This window comes from Rissa tridactyla, chromosome 6 (genome assembly GCF_028500815.1).
Source record: "Rissa tridactyla isolate bRisTri1 chromosome 6, bRisTri1.patW.cur.20221130, whole genome shotgun sequence".
Taxonomy (NCBI): Eukaryota; Metazoa; Chordata; class Aves; order Charadriiformes; family Laridae; genus Rissa; species Rissa tridactyla.
Window position 1 is genome coordinate 48,383,599 of NC_071471.1, and position 26,215 is coordinate 48,409,813.

The 26,215-nt window shown below is 37.1% G+C and overlaps 1 protein-coding gene across 3 annotated transcripts in view; it reads right to left on the reverse strand.

Moving 5' to 3' along the window:
* Positions 1-26,215, reverse strand: part of LRMDA (leucine rich melanocyte differentiation associated) — a 688,474-nt gene that overhangs the window by 483,880 nt on the left and 178,379 nt on the right. The window contains exon 1 of one of the 3 annotated variants that reach the window (XM_054205663.1): positions 1,167-11,519. The exons of the other annotated variants lie outside the window; for them this stretch is intronic. Within the exon in view, the coding sequence (XP_054061638.1) occupies positions 1,167-1,186 (20 nt within the window). The 5' untranslated portion in view covers positions 1,187-11,519. Of the gene's footprint in view, positions 1-1,166; positions 11,520-26,215 lie in introns of those variants that run through there. 3 annotated transcript variants of the gene reach the window in all.

The window sequence follows — 26,215 nt, forward strand, 5'->3', positions numbered from 1 at the left end:
CTGCTAAAAACATTAATATACATGTAGTAGATCAAGACTGTTACCTTCCCAGGTTGTACTGTGACAAAATAAAAGGGATGACAAGAAAGATGGGTGGAGCTGCATAAAGTCTAAACGCACCTCCTTTCCCACAACATTATGAAAGAGCCCAGTGGAAATCCCCACCCTGCCTCCCCCAAAGGAAGTGACATGATTTTAAAAAGAAAAAAAAAAGAAAAAAAAAAGAAAAAAAAAAAGAAAAAAAAAAGAAAAAAAAAGGAAAAAAAAAAAGAAAAAAAAAGAAAAAAAAAGAAAAAAAGAAAAAAAAAGAAAAAAAAGAAAAAAAAAGGACAAAATTTTAAAAAAATCTTCATTTTGGAAAAAAAAAAAAGAGAAAAACACAGAAGAGAGAACTTTTTGCCAAGAATCAACTATCACATGAAACTATGGGCCAGACCAGGACAAAAAGCTGACTCAAGAAGCTGAAGGAAACCCATAACAGAATTCCGGTTTGCCAGAACTCACTGTTCTGAGCCCAAAGAGCGTTTAAGAGATTGAAGCACATAAGTTTGTGTTGACTATATAATTTTGTCTAGAAAACACACCTCCAACATCACTAATTAGGGAGCAATCATGTTTTACAGTACTGTGCAAAGTTTTTCTGCTTGTTTCTGTTAACATCTGCCTCTGAGGAGCTAAACTATTGACCCAGAGCATCAAGAACAGCTGCAGTTCTGGGAAAGCTGTGTTTAAACTGTGGGAGAGCAGAAAGGGTTGGCATTGGTCCCAGAGGTCAGCTGCTTGACCAGAGAAGGTGCTGCAGAAGGTTGTCCATCCCAATGGCATCGTAAGGCTCCAAACTCTGCTCAGCTCCCACCAACTGGGTGCAGGCAGGGAGACAGCAAGGCTTATGAGCACCCCGAGATCTGCCAGACAGAGCAGTGTCCGCAGGCATTCACAGCACCCCCTGAACCACGCTAAGTGGATAAATGTCTGAAATGATGTGAATCACTTGAAACTGAAATGTGAGCTACCTGAATATGAAAAGAATACTAATAGTTACGCAAAAATGACAAATTCATCAATCAGAAATGGAAAAAACAACACAGGAACATAGAAAAGTCATTAGGCAAAAGTGAAACATTCCAAAAATACTGCTTAATTGATAGCTGAATGCAAATGAATACCTGCATTTTAAAATCTGCATATGCAAGGTGTTATCTTGTCAGTTTAATCCCACTCCCCTTCAGTCCTCAGCAAAAATAGTCCAGTTGATTGACTTGGGCCTGTGTGATGTATAGGATCTGTACGCAGGAAGAAGTTTGCTATCAGTTTTAACAAGATCATATTTTTAGCTATCAAGTCCTTTTGACAAAGACATACCGTTCTGATGGCCACGTATTAAATACCATACTGGGATCCTTTGCTGTAAAATAATAAAGTTTTCCAACCATGCCATTCTTCCCATTTGCTTTTTCAGAATGTATTAATTAATAACAAAACACCACACACAATAGTCAGCCCTATATGAAGGCATGAGGTTACTTACTTTCTTTCTCAGTATCAAATATATTTTCCTCCTATTAGATATAACTACTTTTGGACATACTTTTGTATATTGGGAAAGCCCCATAAAGTATTTATAGTAAGATTCAGTAAATAAGTTACCTGAAAGTCTGAAGCTAAAACAAAGCATCAGCCTATTGGTTGACGTTAGTAACCCTAACAATTAAAAACATTTAAACACATAGGTAGCATTCTTTAACTTACAGATCACTTGCCTCAGAAAAGAAAAAATACGACTACTACAGCATAAAGAAAAAGCTGACTAGGCAATCAAAAGCCCGAAGGACCCAATTTCTTCATAAAGTACCTGATGGACATCGTGACAGTCTGATTACCTTCTACCACCAATTTTTGGAACATGTGAAAAATACTGTATGCTTCTTGCTGGTATGTGGTCCAAGATGACTCATAAATCTTCCTTTATCTCCTTCGTGGTGTTAGCAGAAAAGGATGAGTTGCTTTTTTCCATCTCATTCACATGTCTTTCTGTCTGTTACCCGTGCCCTTGAGCAAAGATTACTGATGCCCTGCCTTTGATATATGACACATCACATACAGCAGCTTTTCATCAAGTGAATTAACCTGAAAAAATGCAAACCTACCTGCCAGTTGCTTCCCAACTTTCCACTATTCCTTTGTGTACCTACTTCCTAACGTGCCACACACAAGGCATGCAAGAACAAGGTTACCAGACACAGAAAATTAAATTGTTATTCAGTGGACAGTGACATAATTTATTGAAATATACTACTTAATACCTTCCTAACTGATTCCAATTGTAAAATATCCTGTTAGTTCATCCTCTGATTTTTAAATAGATACATTTTTTCAGGCTATGAATATGACTATCTGCTCAGATCACCCCAAATTATTGCTCTGAGTCATGTATAATAACTGCAATTCACGTAATGCATTACTGATACGGCTCTGCAAACACTTCTGCACTGCTAATCAATACAGAATGATCAGCCGTATGCTGCGTATTCTGTTTTTTTCTTACAATTTAAATACATTTTTATATTCCAAAAGCACTAATATTTAAAAATGTTAACTCTCTTCACAACGGTTGAACTGTTCACAAGAGTGATATTTAATATATGAAATTATAACTCCATTGCACTCTTTTGTTTTCCTTAGTTCGGTTCTTTTAAGAAAAAAAGGACAATAAATTCATCTGTGAGGTGCTCTTTTCTGCATATATCTTCAATCTTACATTTTAAAGACACCAATTAGATAACTACTATGCTGCTAATTAGGCAAGACTCACACACTAACCTCTCTGAGACTTTTTTCTGCTTGGGAATTTTTCCACTGTAGATTATTAATTGGTTTACATTTGTAACTGATTACTGACGGGATCTCAGAGAAATTTAAGTACAAGAGTTCCTAGATGTGTCAACGTTTTCGAGACAGGAAAGTAAACTCCCAATACAACTCTGTTCTACAAAACAACGCTCTTGAAAATACACGTGAGGAACCTTTCGTAATGAAAAAAATGAGATTTTTTTTTTCTTTTATCAAAATTGTATTATATCTTCTAATGAAGGCAGTGACTGAAAAATATACACATTGATATATATTTTCCAATGAATTGGCTTAAGAGTAACGTGTAAAAATAGGATTAATGGTACAAAGCATGTACTATATAAAAATAGCCTGTAGAAAGAAGCATTAAGCAATTACAACTGTAGCACTGAAGGCTCCGATATTATAGGGTAATATTTCCTTAATGTTAGACTTCATTAACCCTAAGATAATCTCTCATAAATTTTGCTGATTTTTTAAGGAGAAAAAATAAATTATGTTTATTAAACTACTGAATATGTTTATGAAAACAAGACATAATCTAGTGCTATAAACTTCTTGTCTTTATCTGAATAATCAGGAAGCTCATAAATAAAATATCATATAACAAAGTGAGTGTTAAAATTCATTACCGTAATAGCTATGCTCATGATCTATTTCATTAACACTCCTCCTTTCTTTGAATAAATGGGTTCTTTGGTCTACCAGAGCAAGGCCATTTACAAGACAAAATACTAAGCTGCTTTTTCTCATTTTCCCTTATCTGTTCTATTCCCAACTTTCTAAATTAATTCTTCCTTTAAATCTTATTGTTCCTTCCAGTGTAACTCACAGCACATTAGAGAAACTTGAAAGAAATATAAGCAAAGAAATGGGTCTATGGAGTATAAGTTAATTAGGAATCTAAGTGACTGGTGATGAGACTTGATGGCATATGGCTTTGGAATGAATTTAAGAAGCTTAAGTTCATTTAAAAATAAAATATAAATATATCAGAAGTTCAAAAGAAGTCATACCTCAAATTAAGCCATGCTAATGTTTCAGCCCTAACACCAGCTAAAGATAACAATATACGATGACACACTGATTTTATCTCAAAAGTTTCTTCTCATCAACATGGATCAAAAGCGCCAGTAGCTGTTAGCGAGGCGGTAATACAGACACTTCCAATTAAACATTAGCAACTGCAGAAGTCACCATCAAGTATGTAACTATGGTATTCAGCTTAACACACTACTCAATAACCCTGTGCAGAACCTCCTTTTTAGTCCTCACAGCAACAGACCATCTTTCTATTCGTCAGCCTCGACTTCGTTTTTCTATCCATGTCTGCTCATTTCATATATAATATATAGAATGTGATAAATCCTCTATCATAACATTGGGGTTGCAAGAACAGATCCTTGGGAAAGACGACACAGATTAGTTATGAATTATTACGGTGCTGGGAGATTTCCAGATGCTGCAGCTGCATGATCATGTGGGGACTGGAACTGCCGTGGGTGGATGGGGGGGCCTAAAGGCTTTGTATTGCCACATGCCTCCCACCCCCTAAGAACGGGGCAGCAGTCTTTTAAAAGGTCATCCTCTGGAGAATGTTTCATTTGTTCCAAGGCTTTAAAAGGATGCAAAATGTGTAACTCCACCAAGTCAAGAGGCCCTGTCTAAAGCAGGGAAATGCAAGAAAAGAGGATCAGACTCTGTAAGGAGAACTTGAAGTATTTTACATAGTAAAAACTAAAAAAAAAAAAAAAATATTGTTAAGTTAAGCAGCTACCAAAGAAGGAAGGTATATGCATATGATGCTTTAAGCAGATTTCTTACAAAATGTTTTTTTTTCCACTTATAGAAAAATCACTGCAACTACATAAACTGAAAAGGGGTTCAGTCTCACATCTTTCATAGGAACACAGTATCGGTACTCGGAGCACCACTATCCATGAGGAAAAGTAGCAGCACCTATGAGAAAAAACATCAGCTGAGAAGTGCCATTAACCTAGCAAGTGCTTAACTTACATTGCTCGCTTCCTTCCCAGAACTTTGAAGAGAGGCGAGGGGATAATACAGTACATTATCCATGCATTCTAGGCCTGTCTATTCATTTATATAGCTTTTTCCCCACACTTTGAATAGGCAAATTTGCCACCAGAGGACATTGGTTTATCAAAGGAAATGATATACAATTAAATGCAAAGTGTAACAGCACCTTTTATCAGTCAAACTGATAAAACTGCAGAAAATAAAAAATAGACAAACTTTGCAGGCTCTCCTAAATCATTGTTTTTCAACTTGATCAACTACATAAACAATACATTGCAACTTTTAATAATTTTCATATTAATATTTGCAGCTAGACTTAGAGGTTAATTGATTATCATTATAAAAATCTTAAAATGGAGCAGCAGGTTGCCATAGCAAGCTGTAACATACAACACAAGAGCCACTCGACAGAATTCCTCCATCACGTTGTTTTCTGTATCACCTTCAGTCTTGTCCGAGCAGTCTCGTGAGGTAGACGCTTTCCCCCAAATCCCATATTGGGATCTATCTGCATTCAAAGCCAATATGCATGGCAAGGGTCTGCAGTCTTTTATCTAAGGAGAACACAAACGCTAGAGTAGAGATTATAAATACACAAACACAGTTTAAGTATCAGCAATGGTTTAGATGATCAGGTAGAGACATATTTGGAGAACATCCATTTTACAAAGACTCAAGAACCAAAACAGCCCCAAAAGCTTTTAAGAGTCATATTTCAGTTAGTGTAAAGTAGCACTCTTAATTCTGGGAACTCCTGAAACTCGGGAATACAGAGCAAGATGCAAAATCATCAATATCACTCATTTTATTCATGTACAAAGATAAAGTATTGGATACAGTAGATAGAGCATTAATAAATTATTAGAAGCTGTTAAAAGGTATTATAGATAAGCAGTATGTGCATTATTGATCATGAAATCTACTGGACTGTACAACCAGTTGGTATAATGGATTGTTATCCATTCAATTACTAATGCTATGAACTACGCACGTACCCTTAATGTGGATGGTAACTCATTTTCTTTGTTTTCAATACTGACATAAAGCAGCTGAAAAGCAAAACAAAGTTTTCAGGGAACACCAATATTTTCCTTATTGAGGTATTTGGGGGTTTTTTTCTTGCCAGTTTGGTTTGTTCTTTCAGAAGAATTTTTTGCCAACTGCATCTCCAAGAAGCAACATTCTGCCCGTGAAACAGCTCAAAGTTAAGTACCTGAGTCACCCCCCCTCTGCAAACCCCGTATGGGCAGTGCTGGCCTGCATGCTTTGAAAAGGGAGGAACCCAATGACAGTGCTGAGATATCTCTGAGGTCTCTGCCACTCAATCTTTACTGGGAACCATCCACAAACAGCCAGCGTCACACTTGCAGAACCACTTGCAACACAAGGAACAATGACTTTAATAACGCAACTTTGCGTGTAACTTGTATTCGCCACCAGCGTAGGTGGGCTTGCATTCAACTCGGTCAAAATAGTTCTAGAGGGAAAGAAAATTAAAAGAGAGCCGAGTTGTCAGGGTCAAATCACAGCTGATGAATGAACTAATCTACAAGACTTTGCTATATGGGAAATCTATCTCATTGGACACACAAAGCAAAAAGAAAAGAAAAAACATCAAAGGGAAAGCTTGCATTAAAAATATGACTTTAAAAAGATTGTGGATTGCCCATGACATGTAATAAGTCATCTGTCTCTCTTAATAAAGAGAAGTCATTATTTACTAGTGAACTAATACCAGTAACTGTGACAAGCAAAACCAACAAGGCTCACACAAACATAAAAAAGCTGTTCTGTGCAGTTAGGTTGAAAGAGAACATGTTCAGTGTTTTAGATGAAAAAGCATTTAGGCTTACAATCTGTTCTAATACAACCTCCATTACGTGTTGGGAAATGAAACAAATATCAAGAACTCATCCTCATCCCCAACTTTTACAGGAAAAATAGAAAACATTATTTTTTTAAAGCATGAATTTAAGTCGTAGGAACTTGTTTAATGCTTCGGATTGATACCTATGGATGTTATAATTAATGTGACCTTTCAAACCAATGTACTAATGTTCCAATACTACATCATCTTTGGATACTGTAACTTAAAGAAAAGTCTCATCTCCTCTTCTAAATATAAAGCACATTCAAAATTCAGGTTTTCTTTAATCCATTATCCATGTCTGCTGTTGTCTCAAGCATTTCTGTCTTTATGCAGGTGATGCAGTCTGGTGCCATGGAACTAAGAACCAGGATACCATTACACTGCTTTATTATATTATTTTTCCACATCAATAACGCATAGGTTTTATCACTATTAGGACAATCGTTATAAAAATATACTGTCAAACACACAGCATATCTCTAGGTAACGCTACTAAAACTACACTTGCAATGTCTTAAAGAACACAGGATTTATTTACTAATATTTTAGGATATTAGTCTCACTCAGACCAGAAAAATTAAAAAAGCTTCAATTCAATACAATTAAGGTAGTTAAAGCTTCATATCTGTTTCATGTTTTCTTGGCCTTTGAAAAATAAGTTATCTATCTATCTTAGATAGCAGTTATTACCATGTCTCGTAATTCCTCAACCATAGTAGCATATAGAATGTTTTTCAAATGATGAAATGTATCCAACACGAATAAACACTGGGAGTAGAGGGTTTTTTTACTTGAAAAACCAAGTACAATGAAAACCAAAGTAGTTGTTTCAACGTTTAAATCAATGACTAATGGGAGACTCTACAACTGCTTATACTAACTTGCAATTAAAGTAAGGGGGGGGGGGAAATAATCGACTATCAACTATAATTTATTTTTAGATAATTTTACTTGGCATGTGTTTGAACCTGTTCCTATTATTCACTTGTCTTCCGTACAAGGTTTTTGGCAAATCTTAATATGCTTTTCCCAATAAAATTCCTGCTTTATATGTTTAAGAATATCAGAATACTGTGATTTCCAGAATCAGGAAGGTCAGGTTGTCTCCTATAAGCAGAGGGAAGTTTAAAAGAAGCTTAGAAGAGCAACACTTGTCTGGCAAAGGTATAAACTGATATACAAAGCAGATATTTAACCAAGCCACGGAAGCGTTGCTCTAAATTCATACATCAAATCATCAAAATTATTAACTCTGAAAGAATAAGCAAATGGATATATTATCTGGTGAAAAATTCTGCTGAACAGTTAGAGAGTATTAATTGATCTCTCACAGGGAAAATTTTTTTAAGGTCACTACCTAATTGAAGGGGTGATTCCAAAAAAAGTTACCAAACAACAAAGAGATCTTTGCTAGCAATTCTGAAGGTTGTAATGCTTTGGGAAAAACAGAGGAGCTTCCTTTAAGTATTCAAAATTTACTCAAGTAATACCGTAACTAAATCCGTTTTACAAAAACAGGAAACTCATTTTAATTAACTATAATTTTAATCTTAATAGTGATTTTAGCCTCTTAATCGAATTATTTTTTTCCAAAGTCATTTTACTGCTAATAAATGAAAGACATGAAAAACTAAATTGCATAATAAAGCATGAAGGGCATACAGTTATGAGATACCATGCCCCTGAGAGAAACAAGCAGTGTTTTATGTTCAATGAAAATCTTAAGAGCAACATGCAAAAAAAAAAGGAGACAATTAACAACCACATTTCAGAAGTGAATTTTTAAAATATTACTATTTCTCCATAAATGAGAAGAGCTGTAAATCAGTAGCACACGCAAGCACAACCATCTTTTCCTTAGTGATTTCTAAAATACTTAAAATAATTACTGGAAATATATCTTCCCTGTCATTTAGGCCCTTCAACAATTGACAATTATGTAACTAGAAAAGCACTTGATTTTGGCAGCTAGTAAAGCCCTAAATGATTTTGCTGTCGACATAGTTTAACAGCTCACTAAATAATAGCAAAAGTATTTTTTACCTTTATTAAGAAAAAAACTTCTTAGAAATTTCATGGAAAAAAAATATAAACCAACCATTTTTCACAAGTGTTGAACTACAAATGAAACTATTTCCTTATAAACATAAATTTCATCTCCTGGCATGAATTTTGAAACAACTGCATTTTATTAAGGGGTTCTCTAGGCTTTCCTTAACATGGGTTATGTCTCATTTCTGACTCTGTCCTCTCCCATGGGATGTTTTCATGGCTTCTAAAGCTGAACTGCTTTAAAAGCAGCATTACTTTTCTATAGCTTGAGTTTATAAGTAAACTGGGAAACACTGCACCAGAGCAGCGTGTGAGAGAGCAAACGCAGAGGAGAGAAATGTAGGATTGCCAGCACTATGCAAATTGCCCCGGTTTTTCATGTATCAGCCAACCACTTTTTTGGGCTACCCAAAGAAGTTGAAGGCAGAACAGTTATTCACTAAACCCCACAATACTGGAACTTTAGGATATTCAGCAGAATTGGTAGGAGATCAACTTAGAATTAATAAAGTACCCTTGAAAAATCGACTGGTGACCTTCTGGAGCAGGATGTTGTGAGTGCAGATGGTACCAACAGATACAAACCAGAATTCTACAGATTCATGGATAACAGAGCAACAAATGGCTATGCAGAGGGATGTATGCCCTAACATCCTTAATCCAAGGATGCCGGGGAGCTGGACAAGAGTCAGTGGCCTAACCTGTCTGTTCTTCCTAAACAGCAACTCATTGCTACTGTCAGAGACAGAATCATAACCCAGGTGGACCTGGCCTCAGCCACAGTGTGATGTTTCTAATGCTATACACATGCAAAGACGTGAAACATTTTGTTTTCAGATCGGTATGGATTTCTACTTATGCCTAAGTAAATCAATATTCAAATATTACACCTGAAAACTTCCCCGAATTAATTGTGCTTAGACAAAATATTCCACCTTCACAGCTGCTACTTAAATTGGCTCGCTACTCTACAGTAAAACGTAACATAACTGTGGTAATAAACTAACTCCAATTTAGGATTAGGAGTAAGGAAAGCTTGACTCATTTATAACTAACTGGTTATAAGAGAAGTGGTAAAAGACAGACACCAGTCAAACCCATTTAATTTTCATCACAACCATTAGTATGATACATCCCCTTCAAAAAGCATGCAGAAAATGTAAAGTTTATCCTTCCCCTTCAATGAACAAAGAGAAAAACAACACCCATACTGCCCCATTCTGATGAAGGAATATAAAGCAACAGAAATTCTCCCACTGTCACACCAAGCCTTGTCACCTGAGCAAACTCTGGCTTCTTTGCAGTACTTAACACTGCACAACACGGCTATGCCCAGGGTAAAGAGACTGGGCTTTACCAAGACCACATACAGCAACTAGCAATCATTTTGGCTGAAGCAGCAGGTAAATGTTGGGGGGGGGGGGGGGGGCGGGGAGAGGGATACATGAAATAATAGCATAAAATTTAATTGTTCATGGGATCTTGATCAGCAACACCAGAACCAGTACTTGGGTGCTCGCTTGCTTGTAGAAAAGATACTGCATCAGAGTATTTTGAGTAGAATAAAAAAAATGCTAGGTAAGGTTAACTCAGGTGCCGGGATGCTTACCTGAAATTCTACCTAGTCCCAACGAAAGAATAAGCTCCACTTATTTATATTTGCCTAGGGGTTGGAACGGGCGTAGCAATTTCCACTTTTAAGCGCGAGCACTAGCGTAAGACACTGTTTAACAGTTCCTGTATTTTACTCTGAGTGTGTCAGTGTCTCTGTGGTAAGTTCCTAGCTCTTTCTCTGCATGGACATACACGATATGTGCACGTACAGATAACACAATTTAAAGAGTGCAGGAACATTTCCTGATGGGATGAACAGATTTAACAGCAGCAAAAACATTACTGCAAGTAAGATTCTTCATTTTTATACACTACTGTGTATTTTTTATGATTCGTGTCTAAGATCCTGTTAAATATTTAAACAACAATACAATATCAGTAAGTAAACTCTTTAAATCAGGCATCCTCTATACTGTGTAGTGGGAACAGATGTGCTCTTATTAAGGCTATATTGTAACTCAACAATAATTTGTCATATTTGACATATTGTTAAATTATGTGCACCTGCCAGACCTGTAATAGCAATTACAAACGATATATATACCACTTTTACTTTAAATACCTAAACAACTTATGTAGATGTGAATACGATGTATGGAAAAATTGTAATTTCCTAAATGTCATCACCAAACAACACCTAATGTCTCACAATTTCTTTTTATGTATATTTTATTATAGCACCCAACTGTTTCAACACTCTAGTGGCTGGACTTTAATGTGGTTCAAGCAGCCCCAAGTAACATCACCAAATGTTTAACATCTGTGAAAGTTGGACCAACAAATGCTCATATTTTCAGGAGGTCACGCCGGCCAGCTTTCATTAACAATTACTTTAAACTTCAGTTCTCTTTATAGCTTTTTAATTCAGGAAGGACATGTAAAGTTCACCTTAGTTAAATTGTTAAGTTTGTCCCAAACTCATACAATATTAATCTTTAGAATATTTATAAACTTTTAAAAAAGTTTCTTTTCCTTCCCCCAATATTTGGATTTGCTTAATTCGCCCATTATTTAAACATAGGGAAACGGCACTTCTAATTAGGTCTTAAGAGTTCAGCATATTTCCAGAACAGGGTCAGAATCTCCCAGCTCTAGTTTCCTTTTACTTTCTTTTCCTACTTCCCCCCCCCCCCGCCCCCGCCTCATCTGCAATATTCACACTAGATTTATGATTCATCTACAAAACTCTTAATGCCCCGGGTATATCTTATTGCTGATAATTCTATAATCATGAACCATTGTATCTTGAAAAATCTATTCAGAACTTTGAATTTTTCTTCCACATTCGTACCCATAACACATGAAATTTGCTGTAGACTTCTGAAACAAAGAGCTCCACTATGGGCTTGGACACCTCAGTGGAAACCTGTAGTCCAGAACCCCATGGGAGCTGGGGATGCAGGAATTCCAGGCAGTGGATTTTAGTGCAGGTTCAGCACTGTAGGGTGTACAACTACCTAATCCCTAAATATGCATAAGAAATTCTTAAACGTGCATAGCTCATGGGGAAAAAGGAAATAAAGGATCTTTTAATAATAGCATAAATATAAGAGATGGTGTATAAAAGAACAAGATAAGCAATCTATTTTGAAGATTAAAAACCCCCATAAATTTGAAAAGAGAACAGATGAGAGAAGACACCACTGAGAATCTCAACATTGCACACACACTAGTTATCCCTATGATATCCACTAGTTATTCCTTTTCCCCCTTCTCTCACCACACCAGCTTCACTTGACTTACAGCTTTACATTTCTTGCCGTAGTCTCTCTGTTTTGGAAGGAGATATAGGAAATAACCTGTAGGAGACATGTTCTTTAGGATTATTTAAAGGTTTTAGCAATATTGCCATCTCTTATCCCTTTCTGCATCAGGAATACTTGGGTTTCACTGTATTATAAGTCTGGATACTATACTACATTCCATTTTAATAGTACGTAGCTAAACACCCCGATTTCAGAGCACCAGAGAGGAAGCTTTGATGGGGATAGGTGGGAAATAATATCTCTTTCCCACGCCTACAAGTTGTGCACAGATCCCACTCTGTGGGCTTTCCAGGGCTGCAGCCGTACTCTCCAATCAAGCAATAGCTTTGACCCCCTGCACGTTGAGGAGAATTCGGAGCAGTCTGCTCCCAACCCACCCAGTGATGCCAGGGAGACCCAGCCCCTTTCTCTAACAGTTAAGAATTACAACACACAGGCTGTTATGAGACTCAGCTTTGCTCTAGGACCTCAGACCCTGCACATCCAGATGGGGAGCAACATTTAACATCCAGCTTGTTAGCGGCCGCTTTAGTGTTTCTCCCTTTTACTATTTCTAAAGAGCACTGGGGCAGATACATTGGAAGAGAAGGTGAATATAAAGCTCATTCTGAAGAGTATGAAGGTATTTCATTTTATTTTGGAAATGTATGGGTTTACATGGAGGGCTTTATAGACTCTCAAATGATTTACTGTTACATATTGATTATAATCTCCAGTTATTTAAAAGGAGACCTGTTTACCCCACAGCACTTAATACATTGCGACATGTTTCAACTTAACAGTGGCACTGGTAAACAAAAGTTACTGATCTACCTACTGAGTTATAAAACTTGTAACACGCTGTAAACAGCTCTGTCATTTTATTTAGCATATTGCATTGCACGAGCTGCTTTATTTACCTAGCGGTAAATCTTTATGTATCAAAAATGCTACAGAAGGCACAACAAATAAATTACAAACAGACACTAACATCTGACTAGTTAATCAAACAAATAGGACATGTAACAAAGAGAAAAGCTATAAATATTGACAACAAGCTGCTTCAGTCACAAAAACATTCAATACTTCAGTTCTCAAGTGTGAGTTTTATATCAGTCCCCTGGAAACAGTTTGTATCCTCCAATAAATTTTTACAGTTGATTCACCTGCCTGATACCCTTCAGCCATTTCCTTCAGAAGCTGTCAAACCCGCCAACAATAATATATGGCCCGACCAACAAGAACAGCTGTAGCCATTCTCTCTGCTGGTTCCCGCACCCTGTTCTGCATAAAATAATACATCAAGATTAATTGATTTTCCGTCAGTCTCACAGAACAGAAAATTAATTTTCATGTAGCTATTTTCCCCAGCATATGAATTTCGAACATGGCAAGTAATTTAAGTTTTTAATTATTCATAAGCAGAAGAAAAAAAAAAAAGGAGCGGGGGTGGGGGGGGGAATCACAACACATGATAAAGTGAGGCCCTGAAAGCCCCAAGGCCATGGCCTGGACCTTGATTTGTGCTGAGACAACAATAGCATTCACTAATGCCTATATAAATAATATATGTATTAACATACATCTTAGTACAACACCAATTTCTCTCACTCTGACCCAAGACTACCAGGTCATACAGCAGCAGTTTGTCACAGCCCGTGCAGTGGGCTACATGTGACACACTACAAGAAAAACATATAACACGTCAGCCATGCTGGATTGACCCCGATTGCCTCCAGAGCATGAACACACCTATAATATAATGGGAAGGTAATGGTCAGTGTTTGAGGAGAAGAGTAAAACTTACTAATCAGCAGGGTGTCACATCTCAGCAAACCTTCTCTTTGCAGGTGACATTGACTTGGGCAAGGAAAATTGCTAATGGAAAATTAAACAGAATAATCTGTCTTGCTCAAGTTAAATCTTTTCCAGATGATTGCTGAAGCCTTAAAGAAAAACACAGGCCACTCAAAAGATAGTAAGATGTCATAAAGGAAGCACATTTAAGAAAATCTCATTTGCTAAGCTTCAAATTTCTGCAAACAGACGTTCTCACAAGCTGCAGATTTCAATTTATGCCCTTGAACTGGGGACAAAATTGTACAGGTAAATAACCGTAACTCAAAGCATTCATTATAAGAATTTGTGATCGAGTAGAAAACATTTATTATTTATTTAGTGCAACACATGATCAATAATGTTAGGATTTTATTTAAAAAAAAAAACCACAACCAATTTGCACTACACAAGGCTCATACATGGTCTGGGAGTGAGGGCAAATTACAGGGAGAAAATGTATCTATGAATTCAAACGGAGCATGCAAATGCTGAAGGCATGTCATTGAAAACATTAAGCAACAGGTTTGCTTTTGAGTGTTCTTTCTATTCTTGAAAAGTTTTGAGAAGCTTCGTTTTATTAGTTAAAGCTAAAACCCCAAGCTGTTTGAAGAAGGTGTGCCCTAAAGTTGCTCCATAGGAAAACTTCTCACTGTTATCAGTGCCACTAGATAAATTTACAAGGATGGAAGTCTAAGGAAGATCAGTAAGATGATGAAAGCAGGAAGCACTGTGACCTTTTTTGGTTACGTGTATTATGATGAAATGTTAACCAAGGAACAGAAGGAAGTATAACTGCCACAAATGTGGTAAAAACGCTTAATTTAACTAGAGCCTCTGTACTGGATAGAGAACTGCTTATCATACGGCTGGGCACTGGTGCATGCTACTAGCACTGTATGTAAGATTCTTCCAGTACTTCCATGATAGAATCATTTCCACTGTTTTTTCAAAGGCTCCTGATTTTCCTATTCAGAGAAGGCTGAAAAAAAGACAGTTTTTAAACTGAAACCCAGCTTATTTACATTAAGCCTTTAAAAGCAAGTTTTGAACAAGAATCCTAGGTTCTGTTTTCATTAATACAAAAGAGGTTTTCAAAACAGGAACCCCAGCTTAGTATCTTCTCAACATATGGGCCATAAAACTTTGGTTTGGATTAAAAAAAAAAAAAGTAGTGATGCTGGTTAAGGGCCCTTGTCTTCTGTGTGGTTAGCCTTGTGAATATATGGGTATCTAATAACAACAAAATCAGCAAACAAGATCAAAATGGGTATGCCACGCATTTTCCCTGTCAACTGCATTTAACATCCTGACATACTACTCATTCCAACAAAACACCCACTGAAAATGAAATAAAAATTTCATTTTCCTCCAAAATGTAAAGAAAGTTTATACTGCAAAGTACTAAATTATTCAGAACTATAACTTATCTTTATTATCACATTTGAAAATAATTCCATAGAGCTTTAAAGTCTAATTCAGCAAAAAAATTGGTGTCTAACTTAGTGGGGGAGGGCAGGCTGGGAAGAAGTAGTTTTTGACGGATTCGGGGTTTATTATTTCCTTTTCATATTATAAAACAGTTAAAAGAAATTGTCCATTACACTTAGCAATACCAGCCATTCAACAACTACCCGTTTTAACAGTTTTTCATATCAAATTTATCTGCAGTTGTCCTTCTAATATTTATACTTGGGTTTTCTACCCTTTCATTAAGAAAATAACCTTATTGAGAACATAAGGAGCTCATTATGTTCCCCATACAAATACAAGTTTGCCATCCTACAAATGTAATGTATAATCCAGGGGAATAAAAAAAATCACAACAAAAAACAACCACCCAAAAAAACCCCACACAAACAAAAAACCCCACAACTTCACAAAGTTGATACTGCTGCTACAGATAGTGTTCCTGGCATAGCTTAAAGGTCTTTGTTTCTGTAAATTCAATTGAGTGTTTCTATTTCTAAGTCTAGCAAGAGGTTCTAATTATTGTTAGAAGTCTAATTAGCATTTGGTATTACATTACAACAACTGCAGCAAAATTGTACCCGTTCTCCAATAAACAGTATTCACAGTGTGCAATCAAGCTGCTGTACGATGCAATGAGAATTAATAGCACTGCACGACAATGGTAAATCCTACAACTCCCGCTGTGTGTGTTTAATAATTTTTCACTCCTTCCAGATTGTTCCCATCAAGCACAATTCCCAAGATCCTAATCAGCTTTCCTCCCCATCAATACTACACAGAGATCTGAGCACTGAAAATTATCTGCAATTTCAAAAAGTGCTTTGTTGCATTATTAGGCCACTGACCTAAGAGGTAATGGGTAAATAGTTTCTGAAAAATGTCCAAAGCACAACATAAATTAAAGCTTATAGTCTTGCCTGCTGTTCTTACCAGAGCTATAACTGCAAACTCTAACAGTTTTTACACAAAATCCTTAACTACAGTATCATTTTTTCAATGCAAAAATTAGTACAAAGATGACAACGTTTATATTTAAATAACTTCTTTTACTGTATTTTACACAAATAATACAAGTTGGAGAGCCACAAGCACCTTTTAAATGTATTGCGCATATATATGTACACAGAGTGCAATTAGAGAACCACCACCGTGGTTTTGTCCATGTTCATGCGTGCAGAATACAGAACTCACTTCTGGAAAGAGCTGCACACACACACCAGAGACGCAGAAAGAGAATGAGGGGTTTAGTTTTCTTTTTTAGCCAAAGAAATATAAATCCTAGCCAGACTGCTATGTTGTGGTGGTCAGATAAATTCAAAGTTCACCACGTTTCCTTAGAGCTTATATATTTCATACTCACGTTTCTCTGACAATTAAGATTCACTTAATAGAGAAACACTGGACGGATGACTTATTTCTGTAGGGAAAATGCCTGATGCCTCACCGATACATGAGTAAGGTACATCCTCCATACGCCCAGATAAATGGACTCACTTCCGATATAAAATCGTAGCTGTGTCAGTGGTGGGGCGCAAAGCAGCCAGAAACCTGACTTGTAGGTCCATATGCTGGTTACTGCGCACTAACAGACATTTGAATGTTATGAAAGGAGTTGTAAGTTTGGCAAAGCACTCCCTCTGGCTTTGTCACAGTAATTTGTTTCAGTTAATGGAGTTTCAGCCTTTCCCCATAATCACTATCCCTTATTATGGAAATCTTATCTGTATAATAAACTCATCTTCTCACAGGGGACTTCTCCCTTCCTTTCACAGTTTGTCAGTGCCAGTACCATTTAAGTTTTACCTGGTAGTCAGAAAGTAATTTTATTTTACCTGGTTATCAGGAGATATAAAACACCATGGTATTAATTACCAATTACCACTGCCTCTGACAAAATGTGGCATTATTAGTTATCTTCAAACAAAAAGAGGATTCGTTCATTAATTCCCATAACAAAAAAATAAGAATATGTGCAAAATTCCTCTGCGGTCATTTGCATCTGTTTCTGATGAGCTGATTACACACTTGAGGATCACACTTGAAAAAACACCACATTATTACATATCTGGATGCAGGGACGAGCACGTGGCAGGGAGGGGAAGGGAAACATTGAGACAGAAAGCCAGAAACTGGGCATGAGGAAAACGGGGAGAAGTTGTTACAGGATAGCTCCGCTGTGGTCTATGTTGGTAGCCCTTACAGAAAAAAAGCAGTATTTCTCATGCAAAGTCCATGTTATGCCTGTTGAATGGGAGATGCATAAAAAGGCAACAAGGAATTCCATATTTTTTAGTTAGGCAGAGCCAGATATGAAATATAACGAAGAGCTGGCACCCAAGCCCTTTTTCCCCAGTCGCAGTGTTAATAAATATAGAATCAGTGAACTGTGAAGGCAGATTCTCCTTCTCAATAGACCTACTGCAGAAATGCGGACTTTTCAGTCCAGTCTGGAGAGACCAGTTTTCCTGAACACCTCTGGAACTGCCTACTTTTCTAAAATTAATTACAGAATAGAACATCTTGTTTCCATACTGGAAGTTGAAGGCACAAGAGCCGTCCAATCATATAATAGGTGGGGAAAAAAGGAGGTTCCAAATATTAATTCCTCATGTGGCACGTGGCACTTGGCAACCTTCACTTTGGCCATCGCAGATGTCGTCACACTGTTACTGCAACTGCTGCAACTGAAACGGCATGATGAGTTTATCCAATATAAAGCGTTGCCTTTACTACACAGCTAATGATCGTTCGCTCTCCAAGACTTCCTCTCTCTTTTTCCCCCTTCAGGAATTGCATAAATCAAAGAAATTCACACCTCACAAAACTGAAAACCACATAATTAATTTTATTATTAGTGGTGGATACAAAACCTGCTACAGCCAGATGAGAACATTGGTGCAATTTTTATTCTGCACTGACACTTGTCTCCATGGAAGCTGTAATACGCTGTTGTATTGGTGACTTTGAACTCGCTTCTTGGCCGTCACTTTGTTTGACTGTTGATGAGCTCTCCAGGCAGCTTTGTCCATTACATCTTATGGGTTTCTTTTCGCTGAACATTCAAACCTGCCTGTCATTCAGCGTTAACTCTTTTCTATATATTTTCTTCTTTCTTTTTTGGCCTTTAAGTTGGTGCATCATCCCCAGTTTTGAAGTTTTGATATACAAGCAGGGATGCCTGATTCATTTCACTTAAAAATATGAACCCAATAGGCTTAATCCAGAATCTCTGGCTCTGAACTGGGTTACCATATGTTGTATTTGATTTGTATTTCTATCAGTATCAACCCAAGCATCCTTATACGCACCAGCTATGAACATGATTTATAGCAAGTCATTCAAGGCAAAGCCTATAGCTTCCCTTCACGATTTGACGTTATCAGATTACTTCAGAAGCTGGCAGCAGCTACCATAAGTAACAAGCTGTCACTGTAAATAAATCACTCCCTCAGAAATAACAGTTAAAAATATAGATTAGCATGAACAGAGGTCAGTATTTTAAGCTTGGTTTTTGTTTCCCCTCTCAGCCAAGTCACAAATCAACCTTTTTTCTGACCAAAAGGAAAACCAAGAATAAGCACAAAACTTTTCATTCATATCCAAGACAGAAATTAAAAACAAACAAACAAGGTAGGCACGATGCCTTTGGTTAGCCCAGTTTAACCACAAAAGGATATACTCTTTGTTTAGAAGCAGCCATAACACAAAAGCAGTAGCCAACAACTTGAACAAGTTAAGTGTGATCATTAGGGCTTACTCTACCAGTTTCCAGTATTCTAAATAAAAAGCAGTATGTGACACTTAATATGCGTCTTAGAACAACTGGCCTTGCACTTCCATTTTCTATACAGGCATCCCTGCTCAGACAGCATTCTTATTCCCAGGGCAACTGTGTCCTGCTATTGCAAATCTACAGAGAGACAGGTGGAAAGCCGCCCATCAACAGAAGTACCAACGCACTTCGCTGCAAGAATGTTAGCTTGTCGTGTGGAAGTCCCACCAGAGTAGACTGAAAATTAGTACATAAACACAACCTGCCCCAGCCTTCCCCCCCCCCCCCCCAAAAAAAAAGAGTTCTTAATTTATCTGCTTTGTTTTTCTTTCTTAAGAAACAATGTTTAAAATTTAATGACGTTCAAATTACTGCCTTGATATTATAAGGTCCTGATTTACTGCAATCTCGTAATAAATTGAATCTTAACAAATCCAGAATTTAAACAACTCATTTACTACTCAATCCCTTAAATCAAACAAGTCAAGCAGAGGAAGCCACCAGCTTAGCACCTGGAAGTAGAATTTGTTAGAAAGCCAAAACAGCTCTTGATAGACTATTACACAATGACAGAAATACTTTCTTCTATTTGACATGACCTAAGAAGTTATATTGAGTACTTTCTGATCAATGAGCAGCTCAAACTTTAGAATGAATCAATGGTAACTGGAAAAGCAGGCTAATTTCTCTCTTTCATTTCACCAACAAATGAAATTTGAAATGGTGAGACCCACGACTTCTACAGTTTGAAGTGACTAAAAACTACTGAATGCAGTTCACCACTACAGGTAACATTACTTTTCTAAGGCTGGTTTTTTTTTTTAATCCACAAAAAGCATGCTGATATAATGTGATAAACTTACCTTTATTTGTTACATAGGCAGCATCTTAAGGTAGATTTAACAAATAACAGCACAAATCAAAATGTAGCTTTTCATAGATTTCCAATCCAAATCCAACTAGTTTATAACAAGAAGCTCGTGTATAAAAGTTATTTTGCATGTCTTCACATTTAAAAGAAAAAAGGTTGAATAAACATGAATGTAACACACATCCTCCTAGTTAGCACCAAAAAAAAAACCAAAAACCAAAACATTAAATAGCAACAGTAACATGAAGACAGGACTTAGCTCCTAACTAGAATGTTTTTATCACTGCTTATGAGAACAAATTAAAATTCTAATGGAGAATAATATTAATTTCAGAACTGTAATTCAAGGCACTTGCTGATTAAATTATCCTAAAACATTTCGGGTCTTACCAGGAGTTGCACTTAGTGGTCTTACCACAATTTTATTCAATAAAGGTCATGTTCAGTTAAACTTACAGTTGTGGTCATCTTCCACTATCAGCAATCCTATGACTGTCGAGATGTCCTCTATCTTTCACCTCAATCATTTTACATCTAACCAACCCATTTATTCTGCTTTTTGTAGTTTGACACTTGAGAAGTTATACGCTCACATGTCATCATTACAGAGGACTCTACGCACTCATGTCTAGAGAGAAAATAAGAATCTGAAATTCTAGAAAATAAATTTGTTCATTAAAACAGTCTCAGTGTTTTTGATAATGTGACACTATCAGCTAGAAAATGTTAGACTTCTGAAAAAAACCCAACCTCATTTAATTATACTGCTTTACACTACCCATCTGAGTATCTTTTTTTCAAAGTCAATACACTACAAACATGAAAGCAACTGTGAAAAGTATAGCTCCTACAGTTTACCACTCTTTGATATGTAAATAGATCACTGCAATCCTTTTTAATATTTTTTCCTCTACTGTTATGCTGAAAAAGCGTTTTTTGCTATAAAAGAATATGCTATATTTATTAGCACATGTACAGATGTACGCACAAAATACTGTGTGTGAACACAGCTGAAGAGAGGAAAAGATGACGTGAATATATCATGCCTTCAAGTGTAACTGAAACACAAACCCTTTGAAATACACTGAAGTTTACTTTGTGTGTGTGCTGTATGTATATACAGGTAACACAGGAGCATACATGCAAATCTCTGAAAAATGGAGAACAGGAGGGAAAAACACTATAACTAATGACCAACATTAACTGAAGGTTTCTAGATATTAGCATCTGTGAGATGAATCCCAAGCAAGTCCAGTATACAGGACTAACTGTGGGTGGATGCATTTGGATCTTCTAGACTTCAACTAGGGGCTCTGTTCTTAAATAAACAGAGCATCTGGGTTTTTTCCAGCTCTTCTAAGAGGAAGATCAGAATTGAGATAGCTATGTGAATACTAGCAACGATGCCTACATTACAACCCAAGGGCCCAAACCAAATTAAGCAAATTGATTCATTATGCATTCTAGTCTATGACTTTTACTGTGAACTTTTAAAGGTAAAAGTTGTCAATTAGCACACAAGGGAGTACATGTACCTCTGCAAAGACAAGTAATAGAGGAAAAAACAGGAGCAAAGCAGGAAAACGATTAGTCTTCAAATACTTTCCTACAAAATTAAAAAAAAAAAAACTAACCCAGAGTTATTCTACGTTTCATGATAAAGGAAAAAGTATTTGTTCCAGTACAGGCAAGAACGGGTATCTCATGAGGGTCTAGTGAATAGCTCTGCAAAGCACGTGACAGCCAGAACACGAATGCTCCGTTCTCCTAATACACAGGCAGTAAATTTGCTTATTGAGTCAACAACTTCACTGCAAACGCTGTGGTATGTTTGGCAAAGGATGATTAAAATATTTGATTTTGTGATTGTAATCTACTTCTAGAACCTTGTAGCCACCCCCCTCCCCTTTTTTAAAACCTGTTATCCCCACCACATGCCACCTCCCCTCTCAGCAAGGGCCTTAGTCATGAGAAATGACTCTGTTGCCACGTGCCCATAAGAAATCATGGGGCCTGGTGTTAGAGCTATCCAGGCATAACAAGTTATTTCCCAGCATGCCCACTGATTAGCTACCTTCCATAACGATAAAGTCAACAATAATCTACCTACATGCCCTTTCTGCAGGTGGTTGACCTATAAATGTTAAGTAAGTCAGTGGCAGTTCAGCCTAAATTACTTGGAAAGCATTATGCGTAAACATTAATGCTGCAGCATGTCCTTAACTATACAACTGGGACTCTATAGTCTGCAAAATAATGTTACTTGATATGAAATTTTTTTCCTCTGTAAAAGCCTTTTCCCATTATAAAACTACCCAATGCCCTTATTACCTGATGTTCCACTCTTTCCTTCAAGTCTTTCCCATAAAGATTAGAAACAAATTCCTCTAGTTGGAGGCCAAATCCTCCTCTTTTAGCAGAGTCCCCCTTCTAGACATCTTAGGGACACAACACTGACACAACTAGATATCAAACACAAAAGCACTCTACACACTGAAACTGAAAAAGAACAGTTCCCACGAAGTGGCAGGTAAGTATTTTTCTCTAGGTAAAAAATTCTTTTACTTCATTTGCATTGTTTTGTTTCCACCAGGGATTCTTACAAAAACAAACAAACAAAACCAAAACTCTACTGGAAGAGGACTGTCATTTTTATTTGCTTTACCACATACCAGGACACTGGCTGTTTCTTAGTTAACTCCCTACCGCATCACGTACAAAAAATTATTCACCCTGTAACAAAGACCTTACAGTCTTCCATCACAGGGCAGACCCTGCATCGAAGAGACCCTGTCCTGAATGGAAGGGCTGGAAAGGTCTCGGTGGAGGTGCACAAGTTCTGGGTTCCTTGATGTTCTCCGCTCCAGCCTCAGTTCATGCATCTCTGCATTTCTTGCCAGCATAAGGGGAAACTCAGTGAAGAGTTCGGCTAGTGATGCAGACAACTTCTTTTACACACAGTCACGGACTCCTTTAAGCAAGGAAAAATAACCAGTATCACGTGCTCTGGCAGGCAAGTTTTCAGTGAAGGGAGGCTTATCCATCTTTCCTTCTTAAGGAAAAGAAAATTTACTCATACGTTGCCATTAGCAAGTTTTGCTCAACACAGAAGAGAACAATTTTGATTAAATACTTTCTCACAACTGTTGGATTGCAGTTGGGATCTTGTAATATCAGAGACTGAAGTTGCCTAAAATACGTGATTAGTTTTAAAAATATTTCAATTGGTCTTGAGGAAAATGACCAGAGCTTTATACGGGCCGGTCTTCCTACAAACCCCCAACTTTTTTGTGAAAAAATTTCTAATAGAACATATTTTGTAAAATCACCTGACTACTTCTACTGCCTGGAATGGGAGATTTAGGGCTTAGTACTTCAAAAAACCCAAAACCTCACACACCAAGGGAATCACCACTATCAAACAAAACGTTAAAATATGTACCATAAAAGCTGCGTAGGAGTAACACTGGCTGCTATGTTCAAGTGGCAGCATTGAAGAGCACAGAGCCTGTGATTTCGTGCAGTGCCCTGTGACTGGAATGACAACAATCCACATTCCCTGTGCAGTCACTCAAACCCTTCCCTTTGGGTATTGCGGCACTGAACACTCCTTGCTATTAACTACAAGCAAGGGGAAAAGAGTGTGTCACCTTCTTGGAAACTCTGAAATGCACAGTTGTCTGACACCGTTCCAAAATCAAAATCAAAGACTCATCAATTCTTTCAGTAGCTTTCCAGGATTAATTCCTTCACAGAAAGTGCTAAGGAGATAAGCATCCAGCGGATTTAGTAAGCAATATAAGACATATGATTTTGGCAGCACTGAGTTCAATGCCTAAACTCCTCTAGTAGCTTAATTATGAGCACTCCTAAAACTCAGTCTGCAATTACAAATACTGTCAAATTAGTTTCCACAATTATCTCCAGGTGGTGGAGGTAGAAGTATTGTTGTATTTTACTCTGAGGCTGATAAAGGGCAAAAATCAGTTTGTGGAGTTTAGTAAATATTTCTCCAGAGCAGCTCGTGCCGACAGTTGGTATTTTACAATAAGGTTAACTTCAGTGATACAACTGTCCTAACTCTTCTCAGTGTAAGCATCAGTTAGGTACTCTTCTGAAGCAACAACTTTTTTTTTTTTTTCCTTCCTCATTTTGCCACCAAAAAAAAAATCCCGGTTACTTTCACCTATAAAACAAGTAAAATATTTGGAATGCCTCAAAGACATTACAATAGGCAGTCTTAAGAGGGCAAATAGGAGATACCAAGAGAGCAACTCAGCACAGAGTTTAACCGAAAGCAGGTTCATATCAGCTTCTCTGCATAGTTTTTAGGATAGCTCTGCCAAGCCAATTCACTAAATTATACTTTAGGGAAGTGGACACAAGTGACTGCATTGCATTGATATTGGTCTCTTAAGTTACAGAATGACCATTTTGCTCACCAGTAAAGCAGCCAAATAAGAGTCAGTGTTCCACCACCACAGACTGCAGGCTCATCAGGTACAACTACATCACCTGCATAGCCCATGTTTGGGGGATCCATCCTACTGCAGGACATGGGTGACAAACTCTAAGCATTCTAAAATACTATCTAATATAAATTTTGATGCATAGGCATTTTTCAGCACTCCCACCTACAAAGAGATAATCTACTTTTGCAATGATATAAAATTCATGTACAGATGAGGATCACAAGATACTAGACCTTAAATTGGTCTTCATCCTGACCTAACTATGGGTTGCACTGCCACACAAGTGCTGATTCCACTCTTTGGTAGTACAGTAGCGCTTAAACTGAAGTCAGCTTCAATGAGAAGTTAGGAAATATTATGACTCAAAAGGAAACCAAAATTCCATCCTCAAACAAACAAAAGGCCCTTCTATGGCTGCTCAGAAGTTCAGGATGATAAAGATGGATAACATGTACATAAGGCAGTCAAGGCCATGCCGTTTTCGAAGAGCCACAACTCCCACTTGATCAAGCGAGAACACTCTCGAAGTCTCTCTAAGCTGTAACACAGCAGTATTTCCATGTTGTTCACTACTGTTTACTTTTTATGGCAAAAATATGCCATACTTTTTTACCTTCCTTTGGATTCCATGTTATTCTTTCAACAGAAGCGAGGACGTTGCTGTCCAAGTGTAAAAGAAATATAAATGTTTCTGAAAAAGTACCCTTCAAAAAATTAATCTATCTCGTAATGTCCCTTGTAGGTTTAAAAACCAACACCAAATGGCAAAGCATATACTATTATTACCCGGTACACATTTATTGTACGCCAGAGCTCAAAAACAGTTAAGAAAATGGAAAAGTTACTTTTTTTCCTCTACACAAATTTGTTAATAGGTAACATAATGGTAAGCCATGTTTGCTGGCATTCTGTGAAACATCTACAAATTGCCTCTGCAAAGCATTATAGGTTGTCAGACTAATGTAGTTGAAGATAATTTGGCCTTTCAGTGAATTGAACCTCACAGCACGATTATACTCCAGCACCAAGTAGAGTGTCACAATTATTCTTTCATGCTGAATTACCATATAATGTCATAAGCCTACCTGTCATAAGTCCTGCAGCCGAGCTTGAATTTTTTCTAAATCTATGGTTCATGGCAAAAAAATGAATTTTTTGCTTCTAATGGAAATCTGATTGTTTTTATCAACAATAAATTTCATAGCAAATCAAAGGATATGCTTGGACAAACAATCCGATACTCAAGGTTAAAAAACACACAAATAATAAATTGCTGGTGTGTCATGTTCAATTTTTACTACTGCATTACACTGCAATAACCATAACAGGATCTAAATTGTTGTCAGAACATTAAACAAACCCCCATACTTCACAAAGGCATCCTGCCTGAGTAATTCACACAACGGAAACAACTATCACATTTTCCACTGTCCCACCACCATACCATACATCAGTGCAGTTTATGCATTTGGACAATTTTTTGAATAAATTACTTCCATCCTGGCTGCTGTTGCCACTTCTGTTAAGAGTCATATCAGTTTTAATTGTCCTTTTGTCTCTACTGAGCCACTGTTTTTCTGGCTCCTTCCTGCCCTTACATCCTGAGCACCAAAATAAACT